Source organism: Patiria miniata, unplaced genomic scaffold (genome assembly GCF_015706575.1).
Source record: "Patiria miniata isolate m_02_andy unplaced genomic scaffold, ASM1570657v1 HiC_scaffold_7, whole genome shotgun sequence".
NCBI lineage: Eukaryota > Metazoa > Echinodermata > Asteroidea > Valvatida > Asterinidae > Patiria > Patiria miniata.
This window is the reverse complement of record NW_024037074.1, coordinates 31,761,051-31,788,896: the sequence shown is the minus strand read 5'-3', so window position 1 is coordinate 31,788,896 and position 27,846 is coordinate 31,761,051. Positions and strand designations below refer to the sequence as shown.

At 40.0% G+C, this 27,846-nt stretch overlaps 1 protein-coding gene across 1 annotated transcript; it reads left to right on the top strand.

Moving 5' to 3' along the window:
* Positions 1-12,413: 12,413 nt before the first annotated feature.
* Positions 12,414-25,723, top strand: LOC119746161 (cyclin-dependent kinase 7-like). Its single transcript, XM_038222971.1, has 10 exons — positions 12,414-12,521; positions 17,511-17,573; positions 18,147-18,248; positions 18,674-18,742; positions 19,796-19,906; positions 21,065-21,183; positions 22,309-22,495; positions 23,674-23,823; positions 25,253-25,394; positions 25,668-25,723. Exons 1-10 carry the CDS (start codon positions 12,447-12,449, stop codon positions 25,694-25,696), a joined length of 1,047 nt encoding a protein of 348 aa, XP_038078899.1. The 5' UTR covers positions 12,414-12,446; the 3' UTR covers positions 25,697-25,723.
* The last annotated feature ends 2,123 nt before the right edge of the window (positions 25,724-27,846 follow it).

Sequence of the window (27,846 nt, the reverse complement as noted above, 5' to 3'; positions counted from 1 at the left end):
TTTACATAGACTTTAGGGATCAATCAAGAAAAGTCTGACTATTTCAAGAGCAAAGTATTTCCAAATCAATCAATGGAGTGTCTACTCATTTTTATGACAGGTGTGGTAAGGGACGGCTGTAAGGGGAGAAGGGAGGCCGTTTTGGACTTTGGAAATACTTTCCTTCTTCGACACATCGACACATTGTCGCATTGTCACATCATCAAAATCGCCAAATATTGTCACACCGTCAAGATCATCATCACACATCGTCCAGCGTCAGAAAAAGAAGAAGAAGAAGAAACGCTCAGAAGAAAAGAAGAATACTTTACATAGACTTTAGGGATCAATCAAGAAAAGTCTGACTATTTCAAGAGCAAAGTATTTCCAAATCAATCAATGGAGTGTCTACTCATTTTTATGACAGGTGTGGGAAGGGACGGCTGTAAGGGGAGAAGGGAGGCCGTTTTGGACTTTGGAAATACTTTCCTTCTTCGACACATCGACACATTGTCGCATTGTCAGATCATCAAAATCGCCAAATATTGTCACACCGTCAAGATCATCATCACACATCGTCCAGCGTCAGAAAAAGAAGAAGAAGAAGAAACGCTCAGAAGAAAAGAAGAATACTTTACATAGACTTTAGGGATCAATCAAGAAAAGTCTGACTATTTCAAGAGCAAAGTATTTCCAAATCAATCAATGGAGTGTCTACTCATTTTTATGACAGGTGTGGTAAGGGACGGCTGTAAGGGGAGAAGGGAGGCCGTTTTGGACTTTGGAAATACTTTCCTTCTTCGACACATCGACACATTGTCGCATTGTCACATCATCAAAATCGCCAAATATTGTCACACCGTCAAGATCATCATCACACATCGTCCAGCGTCAGAAAAAGAAGAAGAAGAAGAAACGTCAGAAGAAAAGAAGAATACTTTACATAGACTTTAGGGATCAATCAAGAAAAGTCTGACTATTTCAAGAGCAAAGTATTTCCAAATCAATCAATGGAGTGTCTACTCATTTTTATGACAGGTGTGGTAAGGGACGGCTGTAAGGGGAGAAGGGAGGCCGTTTTGGACTTTGGAAATACTTTCCTTCTTCGACACATCGACACATTGTCGCATTGTCACATCATCAAAATCGCCAAATATTGTCACACCGTCAAGATCATCATCACACATCGTCCAGCGTCAGAAAAAGAAGAAGAAGAAGAAACGCTCAGAAGAAAAGAAGAATACTTTACATAGACTTTAGGGATCAATCAAGAAAAGTCTGACTATTTCAAGAGCAAAGTATTTCCAAATCAATCAATGGAGTGTCTACTCATTTTTATGACAGGTGTGGGAAGGGACGGCTGTAAGGGGAGAAGGGAGGCCGTTTTGGACTTTGGAAATACTTTCCTTCTTCGACACATCGACACATTGTCGCATTGTCACATCATCAAAATCGCCAAATATTGTCACACCGTCAAGATCATCATCACACATCGTCCAGCGTCAGAAAAAGAAGAAGAAGAAGAAACGCTCAGAAGAAAAGAAGAATACTTTACATAGACTTTAGGGATCAATCAAGAAAAGTCTGACTATTTCAAGAGCAAAGTATTTCCAAATCAATCAATGGAGTGTCTACTCATTTTTATGACAGGTGTGGTAAGGGACGGCTGTAAGGGGAGAAGGGAGGCCGTTTTGGACTTTGGAAATACTTTCCTTCTTCGACACATCGACACATTGTCGCATTGTCACATCATCAAAATCGCCAAATATTGTCACACCGTCAAGATCATCATCACACATCGTCCAGCGTCAGAAAAAGAAGAAGAAGAAGAAACGCTCAGAAGAAAAGAAGAATACTTTACATAGACTTTAGGGATCAATCAAGAAAAGTCTGACTATTTCAAGAGCAAAGTATTTCCAAATCAATCAATGGAGTGTCTACTCATTTTTATGACAGGTGTGGTAAGGGACGGCTGTAAGGGGAGAAGGGAGGCCGTTTTGGACTTTGGAAATACTTTCCTTCTTCGACACATCGACACATTGTCGCATTGTCACATCATCAAAATCGCCAAATATTGTCACACCGTCAAGATCATCATCACACATCGTCCAGCGTCAGAAAAAGAAGAAGAAGAAGAAGAAACGCTCAGAAGAAAAGAAGAATACTTTACATAGACTTTAGGGATCAATCAAGAAAAGTCTGACTATTTCAAGAGCAAAGTATTTCCAAATCAATCAATGGAGTGTCTACTCATTTTTATGACAGGTGTGGTAAGGGACGGCTGTAAGGGGAGAAGGGAGGCCGTTTTGGACTTTGGAAATACTTTCCTTCTTCGACACATCGACACATTGTCGCATTGTCATCATCAAAATCGCCAAATATTGTCACACCGTCAAGATCATCACACATCGTCCAGCGTCAGAAAAAGAAGAAGAAGAAGAAACGCTCAGAAGAAAAGAAGAATACTTTACATAGACTTTAGGGATCAATCAAGAAAAGTCTGACTATTTCAAGAGCAAAGTATTTCCAAATCAATCAATGGAGTGTCTACTCATTTTTATGACAGGTGTGGTAAGGGACGGCTGTAAGGGGAGAAGGGAGGCCGTTTTGGACTTTGGAAATACTTTCCTTCTTCGACACATCGACACATTGTCGCATTGTCACATCATCAAAATCGCCAAATATTGTCACACCGTCAAGATCATCATCACACATCGTCCAGCGTCAGAAAAAGAAGAAGAAGAAGAAACGCTGAGAAGAAAAGAAGAATACTTTACATAGACTTTAGGGATCAATCAAGACAAGTCTGACTATTGCAAGAGCAAAGTATTTCCAAATCAATCAATGGAGTGTCTACTCATTTTTATGACAAGTGTGGGAAGGGACGGCTGTAAGGGGAGAAGGGAGGCCGTTTTGGACTTTGGAAATACTTTCCTTCTTCGACACATCGACACATTGTCGCATTGTCAGATCATCAAAATCGCCAAATATTGTCACACCGTCAAGATCATCATCACACATCGTCCAGCGTCAGAAAAAGAAAAAGAAGAAGAAACGCTCAGAAGAAAAGAAGAATACTTTACATAGACTTTAGGGATCAATCAAGAAAAGTCTGACTATTTCAAGAGCAAAGTATTTCCAAATCAATCAATGGAGTGTCTACTCATTTTTATGACAGGTGTGGTAAGGGACGGCTGTAAGGGGAGAAGGGAGGCCGTTTTGGACTTTGGAAATACTTTCCTTCTTCGACACATCGACACATTGTCGCATTGTCACATCATCAAAATCGCCAAATATTGTCACACCGTCAAGATCATCATCACACATCGTCCAGCGTCAGAAAAAGAAGAAGAAGAAGAAACGTCAGAAGAAAAGAAGAATACTTTACATAGACTTTAGGGATCAATCAAGAAAAGTCTGACTATTTCAAGAGCAAAGTATTTCCAAATCAATCAATGGAGTGTCTACTCATTTTTATGACAGGTGTGGTAAGGGACGGCTGTAAGGGGAGAAGGGAGGCCGTTTTGGACTTTGGAAATACTTTCCTTCTTCGACACATCGACACATTGTCGCATTGTCACATCATCAAAATCGCCAAATATTGTCACACCGTCAAGATCATCATCACACATCGTCCAGCGTCAGAAAAAGAAGAAGAAGAAGAAACGTCAGAAGAAAAGAAGAATACTTTACATAGACTTTAGGGATCAATCAAGAAAAGTCTGACTATTTCAAGAGCAAAGTATTTCCAAATCAATCAATGGAGTGTCTACTCATTTTTATGACAGGTGTGGTAAGGGACGGCTGTAAGGGGAGAAGGGAGGCCGTTTTGGACTTTGGAAATACTTTCCTTCTTCGACACATCGACACATTGTCGCATTGTCAGATCATCAAAATCGCCAAATATTGTCACACCGTCAAGATCATCATCACACATCGTCCAGCGTCAGAAGAAGAAGAAGAAGAAACGCTCAGAAGAAAAGAAGAATACTTTACATAGACTTTAGGGATCAATCAAGAAAAGTCTGACTATTTCAAGAGCAAAGTATTTCCAAATCAATCAATGGAGTGTCTACTCATTTTTATGACAGGTGTGGTAAGGGACGGCTGTAAGGGGAGAAGGGAGGCCGTTTTGGACTTTGGAAATACTTTCCTTCTTCGACACATCGACACATTGTCGCATTGTCACATCATCAAAATCGCCAAATATTGTCACACCGTCAAGATCATCATCACACATCGTCCAGCGTCAGAAAAAGAAGAAGAAGAAGAAGAAACGCTCAGAAGAAAAGAAGAATACTTTACATAGACTTTAGGGATCAATCAAGAAAAGTCTGACTATTTCAAGAGCAAAGTATTTCCAAATCAATCAATGGAGTGTCTACTCATTTTTATGACAGGTGTGGTAAGGGACGGCTGTAAGGGGAGAAGGGAGGCCGTTTTGGACTTTGGAAATACTTTCCTTCTTCGACACATCGACACATTGTCGCATTGTCATCATCAAAATCGCCAAATATTGTCACACCGTCAAGATCATCACACATCGTCCAGCGTCAGAAAAAGAAGAAGAAGAAGAAACGTCAGCAGAAAAGAAGAATACTTTACATAGACTTTAGGGATCAATCAAGAAAAGTCTGACTATTTCAAGAGCAAAGTATTTCCAAATCAATCAATGGAGTGTCTACTCATTTTTATGACAGGTGTGGTAAGGGACGGCTGTAAGGGGAGAAGGGAGGCCGTTTTGGACTTTGGAAATACTTTCCTTCTTCGACACATCGACACATTGTCGCATTGTCACATCATCAAAATCGCCAAATATTGTCACACCGTCAAGATCATCATCACACATCGTCCAGCGTCAGAAAAAAGAAGAAGAAACGCTCAGAAGAAAAGAAGAATACTTTACATAGACTTTAGGGATCAATCAAGAAAAGTCTGACTATTTCAAGAGCAAAGTATTTCCAAATCAATCAATGGAGTGTCTACTCATTTTTATGACAGGTGTGGTAAGGGACGGCTGTAAGGGGAGAAGGGAGGCCGTTTTGGACTTTGGAAATACTTTCCTTCTTCGACACATCGACACATTGTCGCATTGTCACATCATCAAAATCGCCAAATATTGTCACACCGTCAAGATCATCATCACACATCGTCCAGCGTCAGAAAAAGAAGAAGAAACGCTCAGAAGAAAAGAAGAATACTTTACATAGACTTTAGGGATCAATCAAGAAAAGTCTGACTATTTCAAGAGCAAAGTATTTCCAAATCAATCAATGGAGTGTCTACTCATTTTTATGACAGGTGTGGTAAGGGACGGCTGTAAGGGGAGAAGGGAGGCCGTTTTGGACTTTGGAAATACTTTCCTTCTTCGACACATCGACACATTGTCGCATTGTCACATCATCAAAATCGCCAAATATTGTCACACCGTCAAGATCATCATCACACATCGTCCAGCGTCAGAAAAAGAAGAAGAAGAAACGTCAGCAGAAAAGAAGAATACTTTACATAGACTTTAGGGATCAATCAAGAAAAGTCTGACTATTTCAAGAGCAAAGTATTTCCAAATCAATCAATGGAGTGTCTACTCATTTTTATGACAGGTGTGGTAAGGGACGGCTGTAAGGGGAGAAGGGAGGCCGTTTTGGACTTTGGAAATACTTTCCTTCTTCGACACATCGACACATTGTCGCATTGTCACATCATCAAAATCGCCAAATATTGTCACACCGTCAAGATCATCATCACACATCGTCCAGCGTCAGAAAAAGAAGAAGAAGAAGAAGAAGAAACGCTCAGAAGAAAAGAAGAATACTTTACATAGACTCTAGGGATCAATCAAGAAAAGTCTGACTATTTCAAGAGCAAAGTATTTCCAAATCAATCAATGGAGTGTCTACTCATTTTTATGACAGGTGTGGTAAGGGACGGCTGTAAGGGGAGAAGGGAGGCCGTTTTGGACTTTGGAAATACTTTCCTTCTTCGACACATCGACACATTGTCGCATTGTCACATCATCAAAATCGCCAAATATTGTCACACCGTCAAGATCATCATCACACATCGTCCAGCGTCAGAAAAAGAAGAAGAAGAAGAAACGTCAGCAGAAAAGAAGAATACTTTACATAGACTTTAGGGATCAATCAAGAAAAGTCTGACTATTGCAAGAGCAAAGTATTTCCAAATCAATCAATGGAGTGTCTACTCATTTTTATGACAGGTGTGGTAAGGGACGGCTGTAAGGGGAGAAGGGAGGCCGTTTTGGACTTTGGAAATACTTTCCTTCTTCGACACATCGACACATTGTCGCATTGTCACATCATCAAAATCGCCAAATATTGTCACACCGTCAAGATCATCATCACACATCGTCCAGCGTCAGAAAAAGAAGAGGAAGAAGAAACGCTCAGAAGAAAAGAAGAATACTTTACATAGACTTTAGGGATCAATCAAGAAAAGTCTGACTATTTCAAGAGCAAAGTATTTCCAAATCAATCAATGGAGTGTCTACTCATTTTTATGACAGGTGTGGTAAGGGACGGCTGTAAGGGGAGAAGGGAGGCCGTTTTGGACTTTGGAAATACTTTCCTTCTTCGACACATCGACACATTGTCGCATTGTCACATCATCAAAATCGCCAATATTGTCACACCGTCAAGATCATCATCACACATCGTCCAGCGTCAGAAAAAGAAGAAGAAGAAGAAGAAACGTCAGAAGAAAGGAAGAATACTTTACATAGACTTTAGGGATCAATCAAGAAAAGTCTGACTATTTCAAGAGCAAAGTATTTCCAAATCAATCAATGGAGTGTCTACTCATTTTTATGACAGGTGTGGTAAGGGACGGCTGTAAGGGGAGAAGGGAGGCCGTTTTGGACTTTGGAAATACTTTCCTTCTTCGACACATCGACACATTGTCGCATTGTCACATCATCAAAATCGCCAAATATTGTCACACCGTCAAGATCATCATCACACATCGTCCAGCGTCAGAAAAAGAAGAAGAAGAAAAACGCTCAGAAGAAAAGAAGAATACTTTACATAGACTTTAGGGATCAATCAAGAAAAGTCTGACTATTTCAAGAGCAAAGTATTTCCAAATCAATCAATGGAGTGTCTACTCATTTTTATGACAGGTGTGGTAAGGGACGGCTGTAAGGGAGAAGGGAGGCCGTTTTGGACTTTGGAAATACTTTCCTTCTTCGACACATCGACACATTGTCGCATTGTCACATCATCAAAATCGCCAAATATTGTCACACCGTCAAGATCATCATCACACATCGTCCAGCGTCAGAAAAAGAAGAAGAAGAAGAAACGCTCAGAAGAAAAGAAGAATACTTTACATAGACTTTAGGGATCAATCAAGAAAAGTCTGACTATTTCAAGAGCAAAGTATTTCCAAATCAATCAATGGAGTGTCTACTCATTTTTATGACAGGTGTGGTAAGGGACGGCTGTAAGGGGAGAAGGGAGGCCGTTTTGGACTTTGGAAATACTTTCCTTCTTCGACACATCGACACATTGTCGCATTGTCACATCATCAAAATCGCCAAATATTGTCACACCGTCAAGATCATCATCACACATCGTCCAGCGTCAGAAAAAGAAGAAGAAGAAGAAACGCTCAGAAGAAAAGAAGAATACTTTACATAGACTTTAGGGATCAATCAAGAAAAGTCTGACTATTTCAAGAGCAAAGTATTTCCAAATCAATCAATGGAGTGTCTACTCATTTTTATGACAGGTGTGGTAAGGGACGGCTGTAAGGGGAGAAGGGAGGCCGTTTTGGACTTTGGAAATACTTTCCTTCTTCGACACATCGACACATTGTCGCATTGTCACATCATCAAAATCGCTAAATATTGTCACACCGTCAAGATCATCATCACACATCGTCCAGCGTCAGAAAAAGAAGAAGAAGAAGAAACGTCAGTAGAAAAGAAGAATACTTTACATAGACTTTAGGGATCAATCAAGAAAAGTTTGACTATTTCAAGAGCAAAGTATTTCCAAATCAATCAATGGAGTGTCTACTCATTTTTATGATAGGTGTGGTAAGGGACGGCTGTAAGGGGAGAAGGGAGGCCGTTTTGGACTTTGGAAATACTTTCCTTCTTCGACACATCGACACATTGTCGCATTGTCACATCATCGAAATCGCCAAATATTGTCACACCGTCAAGATCATCATCACACATCGTCCAGCGTCAGAAAAAGAAGAAGAAGAAAAAACGCTCAGAAGAAAAGAAGAATACTTTACATAGACTTTAGGGATCAATCAAGAAAAGTCTGACTATTTCAAGAGCAAAGTATTTCCAAATCAATCAATGGAGTGTCTACTCATTTTTATGACAGGTGTGGTAAGGGACGGCTGTAAGGAAAGATGGGAGGCCGTTTTGGACTTTGGAAATACTTTCCTTCTTCGACACATCGACACATTGTCGCATTGTCACATCATCAAAATCGCCAAATATTGTCACACCGTCAAGATCATCATCACACATCGTTCAGCGTCAGAAAAAGAAGAAGAAGAAGAAACGCTCGGAAGAAAAGAAGAATACTTTACATAGACTTTAGGGATCAATCAAGAAAAGTCTGACTATTTCAAGAGCAAAGTATTTCCAAATCAATCAATGGAGTGTCTACTCATTTTTATGACAGGTGTGGTAAGGGACGGTTGTAAGGGGAGAAGGGAGGCCGTTTTGGACTTTGGAAATACTTTCCTTCTTCGACACATCGACACATTGTCGCATTGTCACATCATCAAAATCGCCAAATATTGTCACACCGTCAAGATCATCATCACACATCGTCCAGCGTCAGAAAAAGAAGAAGAAGAAGAAACGCTCAGAAGAAAAGAAGAATACTTTACATAGACTTTAGGGATCAATCAAAAAAGTCTGACTATTTCAAGAGCAAAGTATTTCCAAATCAATCAATGGAGTGTCTACTCATTTTTATGACAGGTGTGGTAAGGGACGGCTGTAAGGGGAGAAGGGAGGCCGTTTTGGACTTTGGAAATACTTTCCTTCTTCGACACATCGACACATTGTCGCATTGTTACATCATCAAAATCGCCAAATATTGTCACACCGTCAAGATCATCATCACACATCGTCCAGCGTCAGAAAAAGAAGAAGAAGAAGAAGAAACGTCAGTAGAAAAGAAGAATACTTTACATAGACTTTAGGGATCAATCAAGAAAAGTTTGACTATTTCAAGAGCAAAGTATTTCCAAATCAATCAATGGAGTGTCTACTCATTTTTATGACAGGTGTGGTAAGGGACGGCTGTAAGGGGAGAAGGGAGGCCGTTTTGGACTTTGGAAATACTTTCCTTCTTCGACACATCGACACATTGTCGCATTGTCACATCATCAAAATCGCCAAATATTGTCACACCGTCAAGATCATCATCACACATCGTCCAGCGTCAGAAAAAGAAGAAGAGAAGAAACGCTCAGAAGAAAAGAAGAATACTTTACATAGACTTTAGGGATCAATCAGGAAAAGTCTGACTATTTCAAGAGCAAAGTATTTCCAAATCAATCAATGGAGTGTCTACTCATTTTATGACAGGTGTGGTAAGGGACGGCTGTAAGGAAAGATGGGAGGCCGTTTTGGACTTTGGAAATACTTTCCTTCTTCGACACATCGACACATTGTCGCATTGTCACATCATCAAAATCGCCAAATATAGTCACACCGTCAAGATCATCATCACACATCGTTCAGCGTCAGAAAAAGAAGAAGAAGAAGAAACGCTCGGAAGAAAAGAAGAATACTTTACATAGACTTTAGGGATCAATCAAGAAAAGTCTGACTATTTCAAGAGCAAAGTATTTCCAAATCAATCAATGGAGTGTCTACTCATTTTTATGACAGGTGTGGTAAGGGACGGTTGTAAGGGGAGAAGGGAGGCCGTTTTGGACTTTGGAAATACTTTCTTTCTTCGACACATCGACACATTGTCGCATTGTCACATCATCAAAATCGCCAAATATTGTCACACCGTCAAGATCATCATCACACATCGTCCAGCGTCAGAAAAAGAAGAAGAAGAAGAAACGCTCAGAAGAAAAGAAGAATACTTTACATAGACTTTAGGGATCAATCAAGAAAAGTCTGACTATTTCAAGAGCAAAGTATTTCCAAATCAATCAATGGAGTGTCTACTCATTTTTATGACAGGTGTGGTAAGGGACGGCTGTAAGGGGAGAAGGGAGGCCGTTTTGGACTTTGGAAATACTTTCCTTCTTCGACACATCGACACATTGTCGCATTGTCACATCATCAAAATCGCCAAATATTGTCACACCGTCAAGATCATCATCACACATCGTCCAGCGTCAGAAAAAGAAGAAGAAGAAGAAACGCTCAGAAGAAAAGAAGAATACTTTACATAGACTTTAGGGATCAATCAAAAAAAGTCTGACAATTGCAAAGCAAAGTTAACAGATATCCAGACATTCTACCCAAAGATCGATTCATCGTGTCTGTCCGCCCTAGGAAGCTGTACTACTTTGGACATATGGCGAGGGAAAGTGCTGGGAAGTTAAGAGCAACAATCCTAGAAGGCAAAGTGGAGGGCAAAAGATCAAGATGTCGATCCAAAGCAGCCTATGAATCAAGATCGAAGAAAAAGAAGACTACTTTACATAGACTTTAGGGATCAACCAAGAAAAGTCTGACTATTTCAAAAGCAAAGTATTTTCAAATCAATCAATTGATTGTCTACTAATTTCTTTTACTGGTGTGGTAAGGAACGGCTGTAATGGGAGATGGGAGGTCGTTTTGCACTTTGGAAATCTTCACTGAATCCTGTTGTTCACTGAATTTTAATTCGTTACTGTTGAAACAAATGAGAATAGATATTTTCTCCCTGTGTAACTTTTTTTCTCTATATCCTTTCCATCTACGGCACATCGACACATATATCGTTGTCATCATCAAAATCGCCAAGCATGGTCATTGTCAAATCGTCAAACATCATCGTCACATTGTCACGTCTTCACGCCTTGCATCGTCGCAATGTGTAATCGTCACATCGTCAAACATCGATCATCGACACATCGTGATGTCGTCTCATCATAACTTCGTCCCATTGTCAAACATCATAATCGCCAAAGATCATCGCATCGTCACATCTTCGAAAATCGTCTTCACATCGAATGCCTGATCAACCAGCATTTCTATATTATCTGAAGGTGTGGTAAGGGACGGCAGTAAGGGGAGATGGGAGGTAGAAGATAGAAGACGGCGTTGAGGGGCGTTGCCTTACTGGAAAGCGGCTGACCTAACTTGGAAGCGGTGGACCTAACTGGGAAGCAGCGGACCTATATGGGAAGCAGCGGACCTATATGGGAAGCGGTGGACCTAAGTGGGAAGCAGTGGACCTAAATGGGAAGCGGTGGACCTAAGTTGGAAGCGGCGCACCTAACTGGGAAGCCACGGACCTTATTGGGACGCGATAAAACTAACTGGAAAGCGCAAACCTAATTGGGAAATGGCTGGCAGAAATGTGAAGCTGCGGACCAGGTGAGAACTAGAAGATGAAAAAATAAATAGAAAAGGTTAACCGAAGAACAAATAAGAAGAGAAACAACACAGATGACGAGGACCAACGCGTAAGAAGAAAAAGAAGAAAAAATAATAAGAAGAAAAGTAAAGTTGACGTAAACTTTAGGGATCAGTTGAGTCTCTAGTAGTTTTTCTTTTCACCGGTGTGGTAAGGGACGGCTGTAGGGGGAGAAGGGAGGCCGTTCTCTTATTGTTTTTATTGCAAAGCTAACAAAAGAAAGTAAGAAAAAGAACTGAGTAGCAGAAAAAGTTAGAACTAAACCCAGGACAAAATGTGAGAAAAAGATCAGGTATTACACAACGTGAGAGGAAATTCAAAAAGACATACGTTAAAAGTATAAGTTACATAAAGTAGTTTGAAAGGTAATAAGAAGAAGAAATTCGAAGAAGTTTAATACCCCCCGGACTTCCCTCATAATATGAAATTACTAGGGAGGTTTAGATGCGCTGCATGACGTGAACGCGAACGCTAGCGTGAGATAGATTTTTCGCGCTTTTATTTTTACTGCCCCCAAAAATATTTCCTACCCCCATCCCCCGGCGCCGCCACTGATTACGCATCGGTAAGATCAACCTGTAAAGAGAGGAGTGATCGGTCATCGTTGAACGAGGTAAGAATAAATTAATGTTGCATACCCTGTGTTCTAACGAATGTTTAATTTGTATGTTTGGTTTTAACGAAGAAAAAAAACATACTTAGGCCTAATTATTTTGTTCCAATTTGTAACGGCTGCTACCCTGTAAAAAGGGCTGTCATTTCGCGAATAAACAAGAATGATTGGCTGGCAAACAACAGGGCCTATGCTAATCGGCTCCTCTCGCGGGGTGGTTTTTTATATTTGCGAAATTGATATAGCGCCCTCAAGTGGTAAACCTTAGCAACATGGCGGCGCGCAGTGGTCTTGCAGGTGATCGCTCGAAACGTTACGAAAAAATAGAATTTCTCGGTGAAGGACAGGTACTTAGCCATTTTCGTTTGCATGTGTATTGAGAAATTTACAGGAGTGTGTTTCATTAAAAAAATGTTTTCAAGAAATATCGAAAACTTAAATTTTAAGGTAATGTCCGGAAATTGGGCACATCATCATCATGTCATGATCTAGCCCGACTGCGTCTGGCCGTACAGTACTATCGCAAGCTCTGTAGTACGGCCAGACGCCCGATGCTTCCACAGAGACAGAATTTTGTTGGCCGCCGATGTAGCGAGTTTGCTACATCTTTCGATCGCAATTATCTTTTCATCCAGGACACAAATTTCCAAAGTTAAGGTTCGTAGTCGTAGAGCAACTCATACCTTTTCGAAAAAACGTTGTTTGGTCTCAATATTTTCATCCATCTGGCCACAAGACGAAGTTCAGTCATCAGATTCCACAAATATCGTCCCCCATGCGATCCCCCATGCGATTTCAAAATGGCGGCCGTGCTGTAATGTATGCAATATGCAGGCGCGCCCGCGCAAACTCATGAATATGCATAAACAGTCTGTGACGTATGATCTCGTGTTTTTGGACGTACGGCCCCGCCACACGCACGTCCAAAACACGAGGTCATACGTCACAGACTGTTTATGCATATTCATGAGTTTGCGCGGGCGCGCCTGCATATCGCATACATTACAGCGCGGCCGCCATTTTGAAATCGCATGGGGGATCGCATGGGGGACGATATTTGTGGAATCTGATGACTGAAATTCATCTTGTGGCCAGATGGATGAAAATATTGAGACCAAACAACGTTTTTTCGAAAAGGTATGAGTTGCTCTACGACTACGAACCTTAACTGTGGAAATTTGTGTCCTTGATGAAAAGATAATCGCGATCGAAAGATGTAGCAAAATCGCTACATCGGCTACCAACAAAATTCAGTCTCTGTGGAAGCATCGGGCGTCTGGCCGTACTACAGAGCTTGCGATAGTACTGTACGGCCAGACGCAGTCGGGCTAGTCATGATCTAGCTTGAGTAACTCCAGCTGACATGCTCATATTCATTCACATGTAGCGCTGCAGCGCTGGAGGAATAACCTGTTCGTTAGAATGTGGTAGCAAGAGACCCTAAAAAAATGGCCTCTCAAAAATTGTTCATTTTCACCTCTAATATCCCAACCCAGAGTTCATTTACATACCTCATACATTCAGCAGTCATTTACGAAGCCTAATGATCGACTTGAAACGGACCCCAAAAAAAAATGTGAAAAATCTTGATGATTTCGGTGGCTTGTCCGTAAAAAAACGCCAGTTCCAACGGCTGTCGTCCATTTTAATTTGCTAATTATGTAAATGTATGCATCACGTGATGACATCGAAAAAATCTGCGCGCGCGATGTATGTGGGTACCACACCGCTTTCAGGCGCCACAAGTGAGTTCAATTTTCGTCTGGTGCGTTGTCTTGGAGAGCATTCTCGTTGTCTTGCTTTCCGCGACAATGCACCAGACGAAAATTGAACTCACTTGCGGCGCCTGAAAGCGGTGTGGTACCCACATACATCGCGCGCGCAGATTTTTTTCGATGTCATCACGTGATGCATACATTTACATAATTAGCAAATTAAAATGGACGACAGCCGTTGGAACTGGCGTTTTTTTAATGACAAGCCACCGAAATCGTCAAGATTTTTCACATTTTTTGTGTGTGGTCTGTTTCAAGTCGATCATTAGGCTTCGTAAATGACTGCTGAATGTATGAGGTATGTAAATGAACTCTGGGTTGGGATATTAGAGGTGAAAATGAACAATTTTTGAGAGGCCATTTTTTTAGGGTCTCTTGCTACCACATTCTAACGAACAGGTTATTCCTCCAGCGCTACATGTGAATGAATATGAGCATGTCAGCTGGAGTTACTCAAGCTAGTCATGATCATGATCAGCAGAGAAAAACAAAAAATGAGAAAAAGTCTGAGGTTTTTCAAGAGTAAAGCAAAAACGTACAAGTTAGGAGTAACCTTAATAAAGCTCATGATCAATACCTATCCATTATTTTGGATGATTGAGGATCTTCAGTTCAGAAGAACCCAAACATGCCAAAGAAGTTTTGAAAATATGTAAAATCCAAATGTACGGACACTGCTGGTGTTCACCCAAAGAACGCCAGCGAGACAGTGTCTGACATCTTAATTGAAAATTAATCTGAAAGCCAACATCTTAATTCATTTTTTAAGTTGGTCTTTGCGCAGGAGGACACGCCAACTTAGCACAACCCTTCCCAATCCTCAACAGATCTTCCCTGAATGAGCCACTTGAAAAAACATCTGAAGGTATCCAGAAGCTTCTTCATGAATTAAATCCATCAAAGGTGACAGGTCCAGATAATCTACCTAACAGAATTCTCAGAGAATGCAATATGAACTGGCAGTGGCACCATTTCTGACAGCTTCAATCATAATCTCGGCCAATTCCCAGATGATTCATTACTGCCAATGTTTGTTACTCCGGTGTTTAAGACGGGCAGCAAGAACGACCCAAGTAATTATCTCCCCATTTCATGTGTGTTCTGTGCAATGTTTTGGAACACGTCGTCCAGCGTCGTATCATGTTTTACCTTGAACTTCACCAGATACTAACCAACTGCCAACACTGTTTTAGGAAAAATAGAGGCTGTGATACCCAGTTACTCATCACAGTGGATGATTATTTAAAACAATTACACCAGTCGATTGACAAAATTGTTCTGTCCTAAGGCCAGCAGGTATGGCTTGGAGGTGACTTTAGCCTACCCGGCATTAACTGGAGTACTGTGTCATCCATACCAGGAGGTTACAAACCAGGTCTATCACAGGAACTCATCAACATCATCAATGACAAAGAATTTGAACACATGATAATTTCACCTACCAGATTAGACAACATATTGGACTTAGAGCATGAAAGTTTGTTTTATTGGACTTGTTTCTCACCACACATTCTACCCTTGTAGAGAAGACAACAGTGGTGTCTGGCATGAGCGACCATGATACCGTTTATAGTAGTCAACACCAAACCCCGCAAGAACAAACAAAATCAAGGAGAGTTTACTTCTGTAGGACAGCTGATGCTGACAGTTTGAAAGAAGCAGTTACAAAACTTGCAAGTCACATTGTTGGCAATTATGACAACCGTGATTACCCAGCAGACTGACTTCAAAGTGGGCTTGACTGAAGCCATGAATAAGTTCATACCTTCAGGAAGGGTAAACAATCACCATGGATAAACCAGGACATCAAGCGACCGCACAAATGAAAACAACAAGCTTACAACCAGTATAAGAAGACAAAAAGCCTAGAGGACAAAGAGAGATTTCAAACCCTCAGGAAGGAAGTCTCAAAGATGATGAGGAGACAACACAGAAGTTACGTGAAACGATCCTGTGCATCAACATCCAAGAGCTTCTGGAACTTTGTCAAGAGCGTAAAGCAAGACACTGTCGGTATCTGCTCTCTCAGGGGAGACCTGATTTCCGGAAGCACAGAAAAAGCGGGAGTCCTAAATGACCAATTTAGGAAAGTCTTCATCCAGGAGGATATAGACAATATGCCGCCAATGGATAATAATTCTTTTCCATCTATGCCGGAACTCGTCATAAACACACAGGAAGTAGGGAAACAACTTTCCAAACTACTACCCAACAATGACCTACATGTACATGTGCATGCCCACATACTGAAGGAGTACATGTACGCATCTGTACGCATCTGAAATCGCTCCAGTCCTCACCTGCATATTTCAGAGATGGTTAGACTTGGGTATTGTGCCGGAAGATTGGAGAAGAGCTAACATCAGCCCTATCGTCAAAAAAGGAGATTGAATAGCATCCAACTACCAGTCAGTATCGCTGATGTCAATATGCAGCACGGTCCTGAAACGTATTCTGCACTCCAACATATCAGATCATCTTGACCAGTACAACATACTGTGGGAGGAACTGCACAAATTCCGCTGCAAACACTCCTGTGAATCTCAACTCAGACAACACACGATCTGACTCTTGCTCTCGACAACAGAAAACAGACAGACACAGTAATAACGGATTCCGTGATTCAACATTTACAATTGGATTTCGAGCTCCCTATCAGTATGCACACAGAGAGCAGTACTGGAAGGAGAAAGCTCTAGATCTGCCGATGCTATATCTGGGGTATAAATACCCCAAGGCACTGTTCTAGGACCACTTTTGTGTCTCCTATACTGTTAACAATATTCCATCTTGCGTGTCTTTAGAAACCAGACTCTTTGCAGACGATGGCTTACTGTATCGTGAAAGAAACTCACCATCAGATGCTGCCTCGCTTCAAAGTGACCTTGATGCTCTAGCTGTAAGTGGGAAAGTGAGCGGGAAATGAAATTCAACACAGATAAATGCTTCATCATGCACATGACAACCAAGAAAAGCCAGCTCTTCATAAGTATAATATCAATGGGAAGCCTCTCATCCAACAACATCCAACCATCCATACCTAGGACTCATCTGCAGCAGTGATTGCAGCTGGTCATCACACATAAACAAAATCACAACTAGTGCCAAACAGACAACTGGTATCGTCTGGCGGAACTTCAAATCATGCAGCGAAGAAGTAAAATCTCACCTTTACTAGTCTTTGGTTCCTATGCCTGGTCTGTGGGAGGCATTGTACCTCTGAGTTTGGTCTACAAAGCCATATGAGAATTCACGTACCTGGACACGAAGCTTTTGTTCCATTTGAGAATTGTGAAGACGTCATTGTCGATTCGACAGACTACCTCTACTTCGAGTTATAACATGTATATCTGAATAATTATATCATATTTTATTTCCACATTGGGCCATTTTTCATTTCTTAAAATGTATTTTCCTTTTTTCATTTTATTTAACTCATGCATATGACAGAGTTTAAAATCACTCAGCAAGATACTTTTTTTTCAAAATAATTCCATGGTATACATGTTGTTGCTTTAGATTTTTTTTTTTTAAATTGTGATTTGTTTTCTCTCATCCCAGTTTGCAACTGTTTACAAAGCCAGAGATGTTGAAGATGACAACAGAATTGTGGCCGTTAAAAAGGTATGTGGGTGTGCGAAACCCAGCATTGTATTTTGTAATTTTTTTTTTAATCTAATAGGCTTATCTGATAGAACAATAATAAAAAATAATAACAGGTTCTTACAAATGCTTTTTAAACAAGATCAAAGCAGCCCTTTGTAATTTTGTCTTATTTTTGTTGTGCATTGTTCAGCGCATTGGGACTTTATGTAAAATGCGCTTTATAAGCACTGTTTATTATTATTATTATTATTATTACGTTACTTATTACTTCTAGATATTTAGTTCTGATAATAACTAGTAGTCCTGCTTATCAACTTTCGCCAAGTAGTTTATTTTATTTATTCTTATCAGAACTATATATCTTCTGAGCGACAGTACATGTAGTTACCACATGGTGTTACCGCAAACCGAAACTATACTTATACTCCACCATGCAAAACCTACAATCTTAAGTCACGTTATATATTTTGACTGTTGAGATTGTCATGTTGAATTTACCAGCCAGAGAAAGCAGGAAATGCACTCAAAAGTTTGCTGGAAACTAATTCCATGTCAATGTCAAATTTTATTTCCCACTTATTTCATTGACAGATAAAGCTTGGTCATCGAAGTGAGGCAAAGGATGGGGTTAATCGCACTGCGCTCAGGGAAATCAAACTACTGCAGGAGTTGAAACACGAGAACATCATTGGGGTAGAGTGCATGCAAACCTTTACTATTATTTACAAAGTTTATTATAGGTATTTATAAAGCGCACATATCCACCAGGACTGGTGCTCAAGGCGCTACATCATTATTACCCTTCCTCATCGGGTCAATAAAACATACCAAATACCATCTCAGCTCCCTGGGGAGTGTACGGCTCCATGCTGCCATTTTGGCGCAAAGCAGCTACAGTCAATCACAATAACCACCTCTGCCCTCGCAGGTACCCAATTTACTCCTGGGTGGAGAGAAGCAATGAGTGACAAAGTGCCTTGCCCAAGGGCACATGCACCATAACCCCAGGCTGGCCTCGATTGTTTAAGCTTTCATTTTAAAAACGACTTTAGCATCTTTTCTACTTTGGTCAATGTTATTTGCACATTTTATGTTGTTTTGTCATTTTTTTTCTTCAGTTACTGGATGTTTTTGGACACAAGTCTAACATAAGTTTGGTGTTTGATTTTATGGACACGGATTTAGAGGTAAAGACAGTTTATTCAGTAATGTGGTTTTGTAGCCATAGGCTGTGTAGACATGTCCTTCTTCTATGAAAAGCTGTACATGTATATAAATGTAGTGTTTTTCAATTTAATGAAAAAAAATAACTAATAAAGCAGGCAGGATTCAAACCTGTAACCTTAAAGGGTTCATGACATGAATTGTATTTGGTAACACATTTTGTGCAACTTTCTACTCCTCTTAAATGTATGAAAACTATTTTGACATGGCTTTTTGGTAATGTGAAAAGTGCACTTCTTTAAACATTTAGCATCTCGTGGGCTTTTCCCAACAAATGAAATTGCTGTTTCTGTGATCTCATTTCAGTTTTTTTGTTGTTGAAATTGTGGACCCTAAATTCACTTGTTGAAAACATTTGTGAGAAAACTTTGCTCATTGGCCTACTTTCATGTAACGAAAACAACAATGAATCACCAATGAAAGAAAATTTACTACATGCTGTAACAGCAAAATATCAAACATTCTGGCAAATGTTGGTCCTGAAATAGCTGTAACATTGAGTTTTTTTGCCTGAAATGACATCACACTTTTGCTCATGAATATAGAAATTGGCATTAGCATAAAAACCCAAAGACATTGAAGTGCCCTTAAAAATGGCAACGTTGAAATTGAACTTAGGTTAAATTGGACACTAAGGTGCACTTACAAGGACTGCATAATTAACAAACTTACATTGCATGAACCCTTTAAAACATTGTTTTGGAGGATGTAGAGTTATAATGACAACATATTTTCAGGTTTTTATTTCCCGTAACTTGAGAAAATTCAGTTTTGTGTGGACTTTGTGCCAGTAAAAGCAAATGTAAAAGAATCTATACAGCACTGTATGTTATTGCCAAATATTATTGGTCTGAAAAACAAACTGTACATTGTATACAATATGAATGACAAATTACAAAGGTAACTTGGAACAAATGACATTATTTTTGTATGATATCTTAAGTGTTGTGGTTTAAAAAAAAAAAAGATAAACGTGAAATTGTGTTCGCACATCATCATTGTTTCAATGATTGCAGGTCATAATAAAGGACAACAGTTTAGTCTTGAAACCAGGGGATGTTAAAGCCTACATGATCATGACTCTCAAAGGCCTGGAATATCTGCACACCCACTGGATACTGCACAGAGTAAGTTGCACCTCACTAACCCTAACTCCCTAGCATGATTTACTAGGAACCATACCCATACTTGCAAATTCCAAAACCATATGGGAAATTGCACATGCATACTTTTGGCTTTGATTCTGGAGGTGTGCCAACCTAATTCAATTCAATTCAATATAACATTTATTTATATCCAACCATGAACAAAATATAATTCATATGTACATTAACGGAAAATAAATGTAAATGTTGTAGTGGAAAAACAAATAAGTAAAATTGTAAATGACAAAGCAATTAATTAAAAATGTAAAAGACTCAGTTTAGGGGTACTGTACCCATCCTGGTAGATTCCAACAAACCATGCCGTCGGGGTTTGATTTGTTGAGTTCTGTTAGGGTTAAGGATTGTTCCTAGCCAAAAGGGCCTAGAAGGTTAGTGTTTTAATGGCAATTCCCATATTAGTCTGTAGACCATTCCGAGCATGTCAACACTGTACACTCACAGAGGCCCCCTTCAATGGTGAAAGCATTGTGCCAGCTATTGTGCACAGCTATTGTGCACAGCTATTGCCCCATGATGGATTATCTGAGCTATGCGTAGCACAATGCCGTTGCCATTGAAGTTTGGGGGGGGGGGGGGGTTTCAACTGATAATGTAGTAACCAACGGATAATGTATCACCAACCGATAATGTCACACAAATTGACCGATACTGTATCACTAACCGATAATGTAACACAAATTGACCGATAGTGTAGTAAATGTTACTACACTATCGGTCAATATTTGTTACATTATCGGTTAAGACCGATAATGTAACAACAATCGTCTGATAGTGTAGTACATTTTTACTACTCTATCGGTCAATTTCTGTTACATTATTGGTTAGTGATACAGTATCGGTCAATTTGTGTGACATTATCGGTTGGTGATACATTATCCGTTGGTTACTACATTATCAATTGTAACAGGGGGCATGGGGGGGGGGGGTCCTCCGTGATGGAAATGATAAATGTGCCCCAAGTGGAGGGCTTCTGAGTCAGCATTTGAAACTTGGTTTCCAAAACATCGAACAAGTTCTCCAAATATCCATTGTCTGAACTGTTGAAGTTTCTGGTGATTTTCACTCATACAATTATTTCAATACCAAAATTGAATAGTCCTTTCTCTGTTTTTCGTTCAGGACATGAAACCCAACAACTTACTAATAGATACCAATGGAGTTCTCAAGATAGGAGATTTTGGTCTTGCGAAGTTCTATGGCAGCCCTAACAGAGTTTACACACATCAAGTTGTCACAAGGTTGGTATTTCTTATTATTCATTTATATTTTATTTATGATTTTTTTGGTAGAATTTTGCCTCCTTTACACCTTTCACTCAGACCACTTTTCCATTTACTACTTGGCCTAAAAACTTCATTTTTGAAATAGACAAGATATATCGGCCAGATTTTAAAATTTTAAAATTGAGTCAAACACTGCAAATATTGACTCTTGAGAGTCATTTGCAAAAGATTTGTACGAAAATTCTCACCGTAACTTTGTGCAATACCCCACCATGAAGCAATATTCGCTACAACGAAAGACTGTGTACAGCGGCCACATTCAAGTTCAAAACACTGTTTGTACAAAACCAATTGGAACCACTGACGTGCATACACGTCCACCACCGGAGACTCAGGGAAAGCTTGACGATTTAACCCGTCACCTGCCGCTGCGAATATACATTGCCAGATCATGTTAACATGTCCTCCTGCATTAACTGGTTAATAAAAAGTTTTTGAAAGTCTCTATTTTCAGATCTGTTTCACTCTAAATTTTCAAAGAATTGATGACTTTTTAAATCACGATAGATGGTTGGCAAACGTGTTACCAGAATACAACAATAAACTTGGTCAAAAGGACTTCCTTCCCATTTGGTGACCATTGCTCAGTATCATTAAAGCTTATTGGGCTGGGTCATTTTCTTTGTAATAATATTAGCAGAATTAGAAATAATTTTCATATTAAACCTACATTGTAGATTGATATGGTTTATCATCTTAAGATTTTCAGAAAAAAATTTTGATTATCAAAATGGTAGAGAAGATATGTGAAAGAACACAATCTCTATTTCTTGTTTATTAGAATGAGGGTTTAGTTCCATTGAAAAACCAAAAAAATTTGCAAATCTAAACGAAGTACTTATAAAAAACATCTCTACAGTAAGCAGACGTCTGCACTAGTAAACAGGAGGTCATGGGTTGAGTCCCACCGGAGTAGTTTGTGAATTTTTTTCTCACAATCACTCTGGACAACACTGAGTATAAAGTGTTTCTAAAAATACGTTGGTGAAGGGGAAAACCCAATAATATAAATAATCTAGGTGATGGGTTTTCCCTTGCTTAAAAACTCCATAATTTTTTTTACAAATGTTTGAAATATAGGTGGTACAGATGTCCGGAGTTGTTATTCGGAGCCCGTATCTACGGTGTAGGGGTAGACATGTGGGCCTTAGGTTGCATACTGGCTGAGCTGCTGCTGAGGCTACCCTTCCTACCAGGAGAGTCCGATCTGGATCAACTGACCAGAATATTCCAAACACTGGGCACAGTAACTGAAGAACAGTGGCCTGTGAGTTGAAAATTAGGGATTCAATCCAATTCAATTAATTCACATTTATTTCTATTTCACATTTCGTAAAATACAGCTAAATATAGATTAACAATTGGTGTATACTCAAAACAAGTGCACATGTATATTAAATATTCACTTGAAATTAACAAAGTTGAAAATGGAGGCATGTCCCGGTAAGCGGTTGCTTGAGCTGGGGATGCCATACAAAACAAAACAAAAGGACGGACAGCAACAGACAAAAACATTCGGACAAACTAAACATTAATACTCGCCAACCATTTTGTCTTATTTTAATGTTTTTGACAAACACACAAATGAATTCAATATGTCTGTGCCCTACCCCTGGATCCTTTGGTAATTATTCAATATTTGTGGGTAAAGGTAAAAGGGGATGAACCTGTGTTCACAGAAACTGAGTGCCCATCTTTTTTTCAAAGCGATTGGGCCAGACTCCTCCGTGTAATGCTGCTGTGGGGGGATCGCCACACCTCCTACACAGCGAGTCTGTTACCTTCCCAGCATTGAATAATGCTAGTAACCATTTTACACCTGGGTTGAGAGGAGTAATTGAGGTAAAGCACCTTACTCAAGGGCGGGGCTTGAACTCACAATCTCACAAGCATGAATCCTGACCACACATGCCCTATTTGTGGGAGTGAGGAATTGCAAATGCTCTAGTAATGTAATGCATCTCTATACACTTAACTGTAGCAAAATAAAACCTCTATAAGGCCACAAAAAAAAGTCTCCGGTTTCTGGTATGGAGCTTGCCCAAAAAGTGGTGCGGTGACGCGGCTTTTTTTTTTTTTTTTACCTGATTTTTTTGCTTCAAATGTCGGCTGATGACTGCAAATGGTGCCCGACTAAACTTAGTGCAAATATATGGGAGTCCAGAGAGGCCACAGGAGCTTATTCTCGACCATAACCCAATCTAAAAACACGTTAAAATTGTGCAGCAGCAGGATTCCAGTCAAACCAGTGAGTTTGGCGGTTTTGAGACATCATCTTTCATTGAAAAAAAAACTTTTTCATTTTGCCGACGCGCATGGCTACGGCGATGCGCGTGCATACCAGAAACGGGAGACTTTTTTTTTTTTGGCCTAAGTTTAGACAAATTTTTCTCTTCCCCATGCCCATTTCAGCTCACTACATTTTGCTTACATTTTTGCTTTCAGGGAATGACACTTTTGCCTGATTACATAGAATTCAAGAAGTTCCCTGGAACAATGCTCAGCGACATCTTCACCGCTGCCACAGACGATCTTCTTGAACTCATAGCAGCTCTGCTGTGCATAAACCCTATGAAGAGATATACTGCCACTCAGGTAGTATTAACGTGATGCATGATAGCATTTACAAAGGATGAATTGTACAGTGTGATGTACATTCAGACATTGGAGAAATTTTGCATCCGAACCGATACCTGTATGCATACGTTTAGATATCTGTAACTGTTATTGACCATTTCATTATTTCGTATCATGTACACCTCTGCATAGTTACCAATAGAAGCAGTAATCCAAAATGGCAGCCTCCGATGAAAGCCTCTTGTTTGCTACAAATCTTGCTTTGAAGTTGAGACAAAACGATGTGCAGCAATTCATCCTATTTTAATCGAATAAAACATGATTAAATAACTTATCGGAAAAGAGGATGAAAAACGAAAATTTACAAACCGTTTTACGCTGATACCTAGGGCGCTATATATTTATGCCGTGTACACGCGTAGCAGATAGCGAGTTGCATATGACGTCACAAGACTACACAAACTGATGATCCGTTTGCTTGCAAAACATCTCTCAAACATCTCGGTTTAACCTTTGAACTCCTTTAACAATACTCAAGGACTCCCGCAACAATGAAGAAAGAGAGATGAAGCTGGATGTTGGGGGGGGGGGGGGCCTCTGAAAATTTGAAAAAGTTTAGTCTGTCAACAGAAACATTCGGAGTGTTCCATATCTTCATTTGATATGCTGAAGCCAAAATCCGAAGGATTGAGATTGAGTAGGCATTACAGAAGTGTCAATAAGATATAAGCTTCTGAAAATGGGCCAAAATCAATGATGCGTCTCGTGTACATGCGCAATTGGGGTGGGGGGGGGGGGGGAGGGTAGTGTCGGGGCCAATCTTCAAGGGATCATTTTGCAGAAATGACCAAGAGTTAAGACCTGCAAGTTGAAATTTCTTCTTTTTGCTGATAGAGATATGATGTACTTGAATGAACCCATCCATTTAAGTCCTGCCCTATTCTGTTCTGACCAGTCACAGCTGTGATTAATGTCTGACCAAAGTGCACAAGTGTATTATGCGCGCGTAAGTGCAGTCTGGCTTTCAAGAGGCCCACGTGTTGTTGCCAACGTGCGTAGTGGGCAGGGCAGATTTGATCGGCCTATTGTCGCAAAATTTGAGATAATAATAATCAATAGGGTGCTTATGTAGCACTTTATATCAAAGGCATCAAAGTGCTTCATCATTATTACCCCTGTTTGTCAGGCCTTGAGACAAGTTTTTGCAGTAGCTCGAGATCAGCGCATTCTGGCCTCTACCTTCACAGGTACCCATTTATACTCCTGGGTGGAGAGAGGCAATTATAGTAATTGTCTTGCCCAAGAACACAAGCACCATGTTCCCCATCAGGGTTCGAACCCACGTACCACGGCACATGAGTCAAACACCGTAACCATTTGGTGAGCAACCAACCCATTTATTGAGTTGGCACGGAATGACCCGTTTAATATTTCTGATTTTTTTCAGGCATTGAAGATGGAGTATTTCAGCAAAAAGCCTGGCCCAACGGTAGGCCGTGAGTTACCGATGCCCGGGGTACCAGCCGCTGTCCTGAAAGAACAGCAACACACGAGGGCAGCAACCAAGAGGAAACAACCGGATGATTCGGGTAAAAGCTTCGTGTTTTATTTGATCAGTAGACACAATTCAGGCAGTCCAATCCAGGTTTTCCAAAATAAATATTTATTTGTTAAAGGTTGCGGATGCCCAAAACAAACAAAAAATTAATTGAAAAATTGTGAGGAGAGAAAAATTTAATTTGTTGAAGAACACGGTCAGCATGTCTTGAATTTGGACTGTAAATATTTACCGTGAACAATATTTGTGCAATTTGATTAAAAACAACATTTTTCTCACTTGTAGTTTGTTTTTCATTCCTCAGGTCGCTTAGCAAAGAAGCTGGTCTTCTAGTTTTTGTCAATCATATTCCCACCCGACTTGCTTGGTGAGTTCAGAATAACACATTGCCTCCGAAATTTTAAAACCAAGGAGGATCATTTGCATTTTGCAAAAGGACCTGTCGATTCAATAACAGAAACCTTGCTCAAAGTGGAGAAAGAACTGGTATCAAATACCCTGTGAAATTATTCCGCCTGAAATTGTGTTGTTTTAAGAAAACTAACATTGAAGGTGGCATCAAAATAGGGTGCCGGCAGGCACACCTATAATTACTTGCATTAGCAACGGAATCCAGTTCCAAGAATTGTGCATACATTCCTCATAGTGTACAGTAGCCACCAAACTGAAACTTCAACATATATGCACACTACTTAGGATTTTGAGCAATTTGCTACATCAAATGAAAAAGTACACAAAAGCAAATGATCCTACGTACCTATAAGCATGCTAATATTTTAATGACAAAACAGAAATCTGTCATTTAGTTGAACTCCAGTATGATTACTACCAGGAAATTATGTTGTAACACCGAACGGAAAACATAACTGTACTTCTAGGATCAAGGTATGTTGTCGCTGATGTTCTTTTGGGATAGTCTTCAGATGTGTTTTCCTCATTCTGCTGTTCAGTGCTTGCTTTTATGAGCAGTTGAACCTGATGTTTTCACTGATTTGACCCTATCCGCTTCACTCAAATCAAGCAATTTACCGTAATCTCTTCATAATGTAGATACTACAGTTAATTTAAAATATATTTTTGAAGGGGTGGCGAACTCTTACACTTTGTTCACTAGGTAACAATATTACATATATTTATTTTCAGCCAATACATTTGGCTGAAGTACTTCTCAATTATAACTCTGGTAGTTTTCTTCAATATGGAAAAAAAAATGCAAAATGTCACAGGGTTGGGATTTGCATATATCACATTCAACTGTTTGTCACAATCAAAATGCTTTGCAAATACAAAATTACCATCATCATTATGAAAACATTCACAAAAGTCAGACTTGAATTCGTAAGCAAGACTTTTGGTGTTGTAACATTTGTTACGCTATCTTAACAGAGGAGCTGATGTTTAGGCCATACGCCAAACAGAATGTAAACTGGTCACAAACAAATTCTGGCTCTTCATTGTAGCATCATCATCATCATGGCATAAAAGTCCATACTTCATGAGGTGATCATAGGCCATCATGTCACTCAGTGAAATGCCGCTATAACGAATACTGCTATAATGAACGTTTGGCTATAACGAACATCCCCTTGGGTTCCCAAAATAGTAAATTCTCTTGTAATGCACAATCACTATAATGAACGACCACTATAACAATTTTTTTTTGATGGACCCCACCATGTTCATTATAGCAGCGTTTTCACTGTTTTCCAATATATTGCAGTGTCATCTGTGTAAATGTAGTCATAGACCATTTGCATTGCCATTGTACCCTGAGCATGATGGGACCTAATTCTATTAGGTCCCACCCCCTGAGAATGAGCCTGTGACCACAAAGATGGCGGTATACGTGAAGAGGTCTGTGGACACAACTCCATACTGAGCCTGCACAAGCCCTCACTTCCATATGGTTGCAGACCAGTAAATAGACCTCAGTGATAATTACGCCCACGTCCCGAAGTTACATGTGTAAAAAACACTCGCAACTTTTAAAGGTGTTTGTGACACCCATCAAAGTAAAGGTTATTTCATCATCTTTTATTTCCTGTTCAAATTTTTGGGCTTAACCATTGACTTTTGGGAGAAAATTCCGTCCAAAGATGATCACCCCGAAAAGTTGTCCTGTAGCCCATCGCCATTTTGAAAAATGATGCCTACGCTCCATTGCAAAATAGAGCAATTGTAAGGCCCAATTTCACAGAAATACAAGCTCGCAGTCCTGTTCAAGGCTTTCCACCCTTCTTTTTTACAAACCCTCAAGTTCATGGCCCTCAAAATGCTCTATTACTGGAGAATTGGAAGGCATGCAAATCGTGATTTGGCTGGCGTAGACATTTCGGGCCTTTTTATATTACTGGCCTGCACCCTGTGGACACGACTCCCTACTAAGCCTGCACAAGCACTCACTTCCATATAAATGCAATAGCGCCCTCACAGGTTCAAAACTGGGCAGCATGCAGTAAAACAAGTCATCCAGTGTGCTAACT

Excerpts from the sequence above, each read along its gene's own strand:
- LOC119746161 (XM_038222971.1), top strand. The coding sequence starts at position 12,447 with ATGGCGGCGCGCAGTGGTCTTGCAGGTGATCGCTCGAAACGTTACGAA. Across the intron at positions 18,743-19,795 it reads TTATGGACACGGATTTAGAG|GTCATAATAAAGGACAACAG; the intron begins GTAAAGACAGTT and ends CAATGATTGCAG. Across the intron at positions 22,496-23,673 it reads TAACTGAAGAACAGTGGCCT|GGAATGACACTTTTGCCTGA; the intron begins GTGAGTTGAAAA and ends TTTTGCTTTCAG.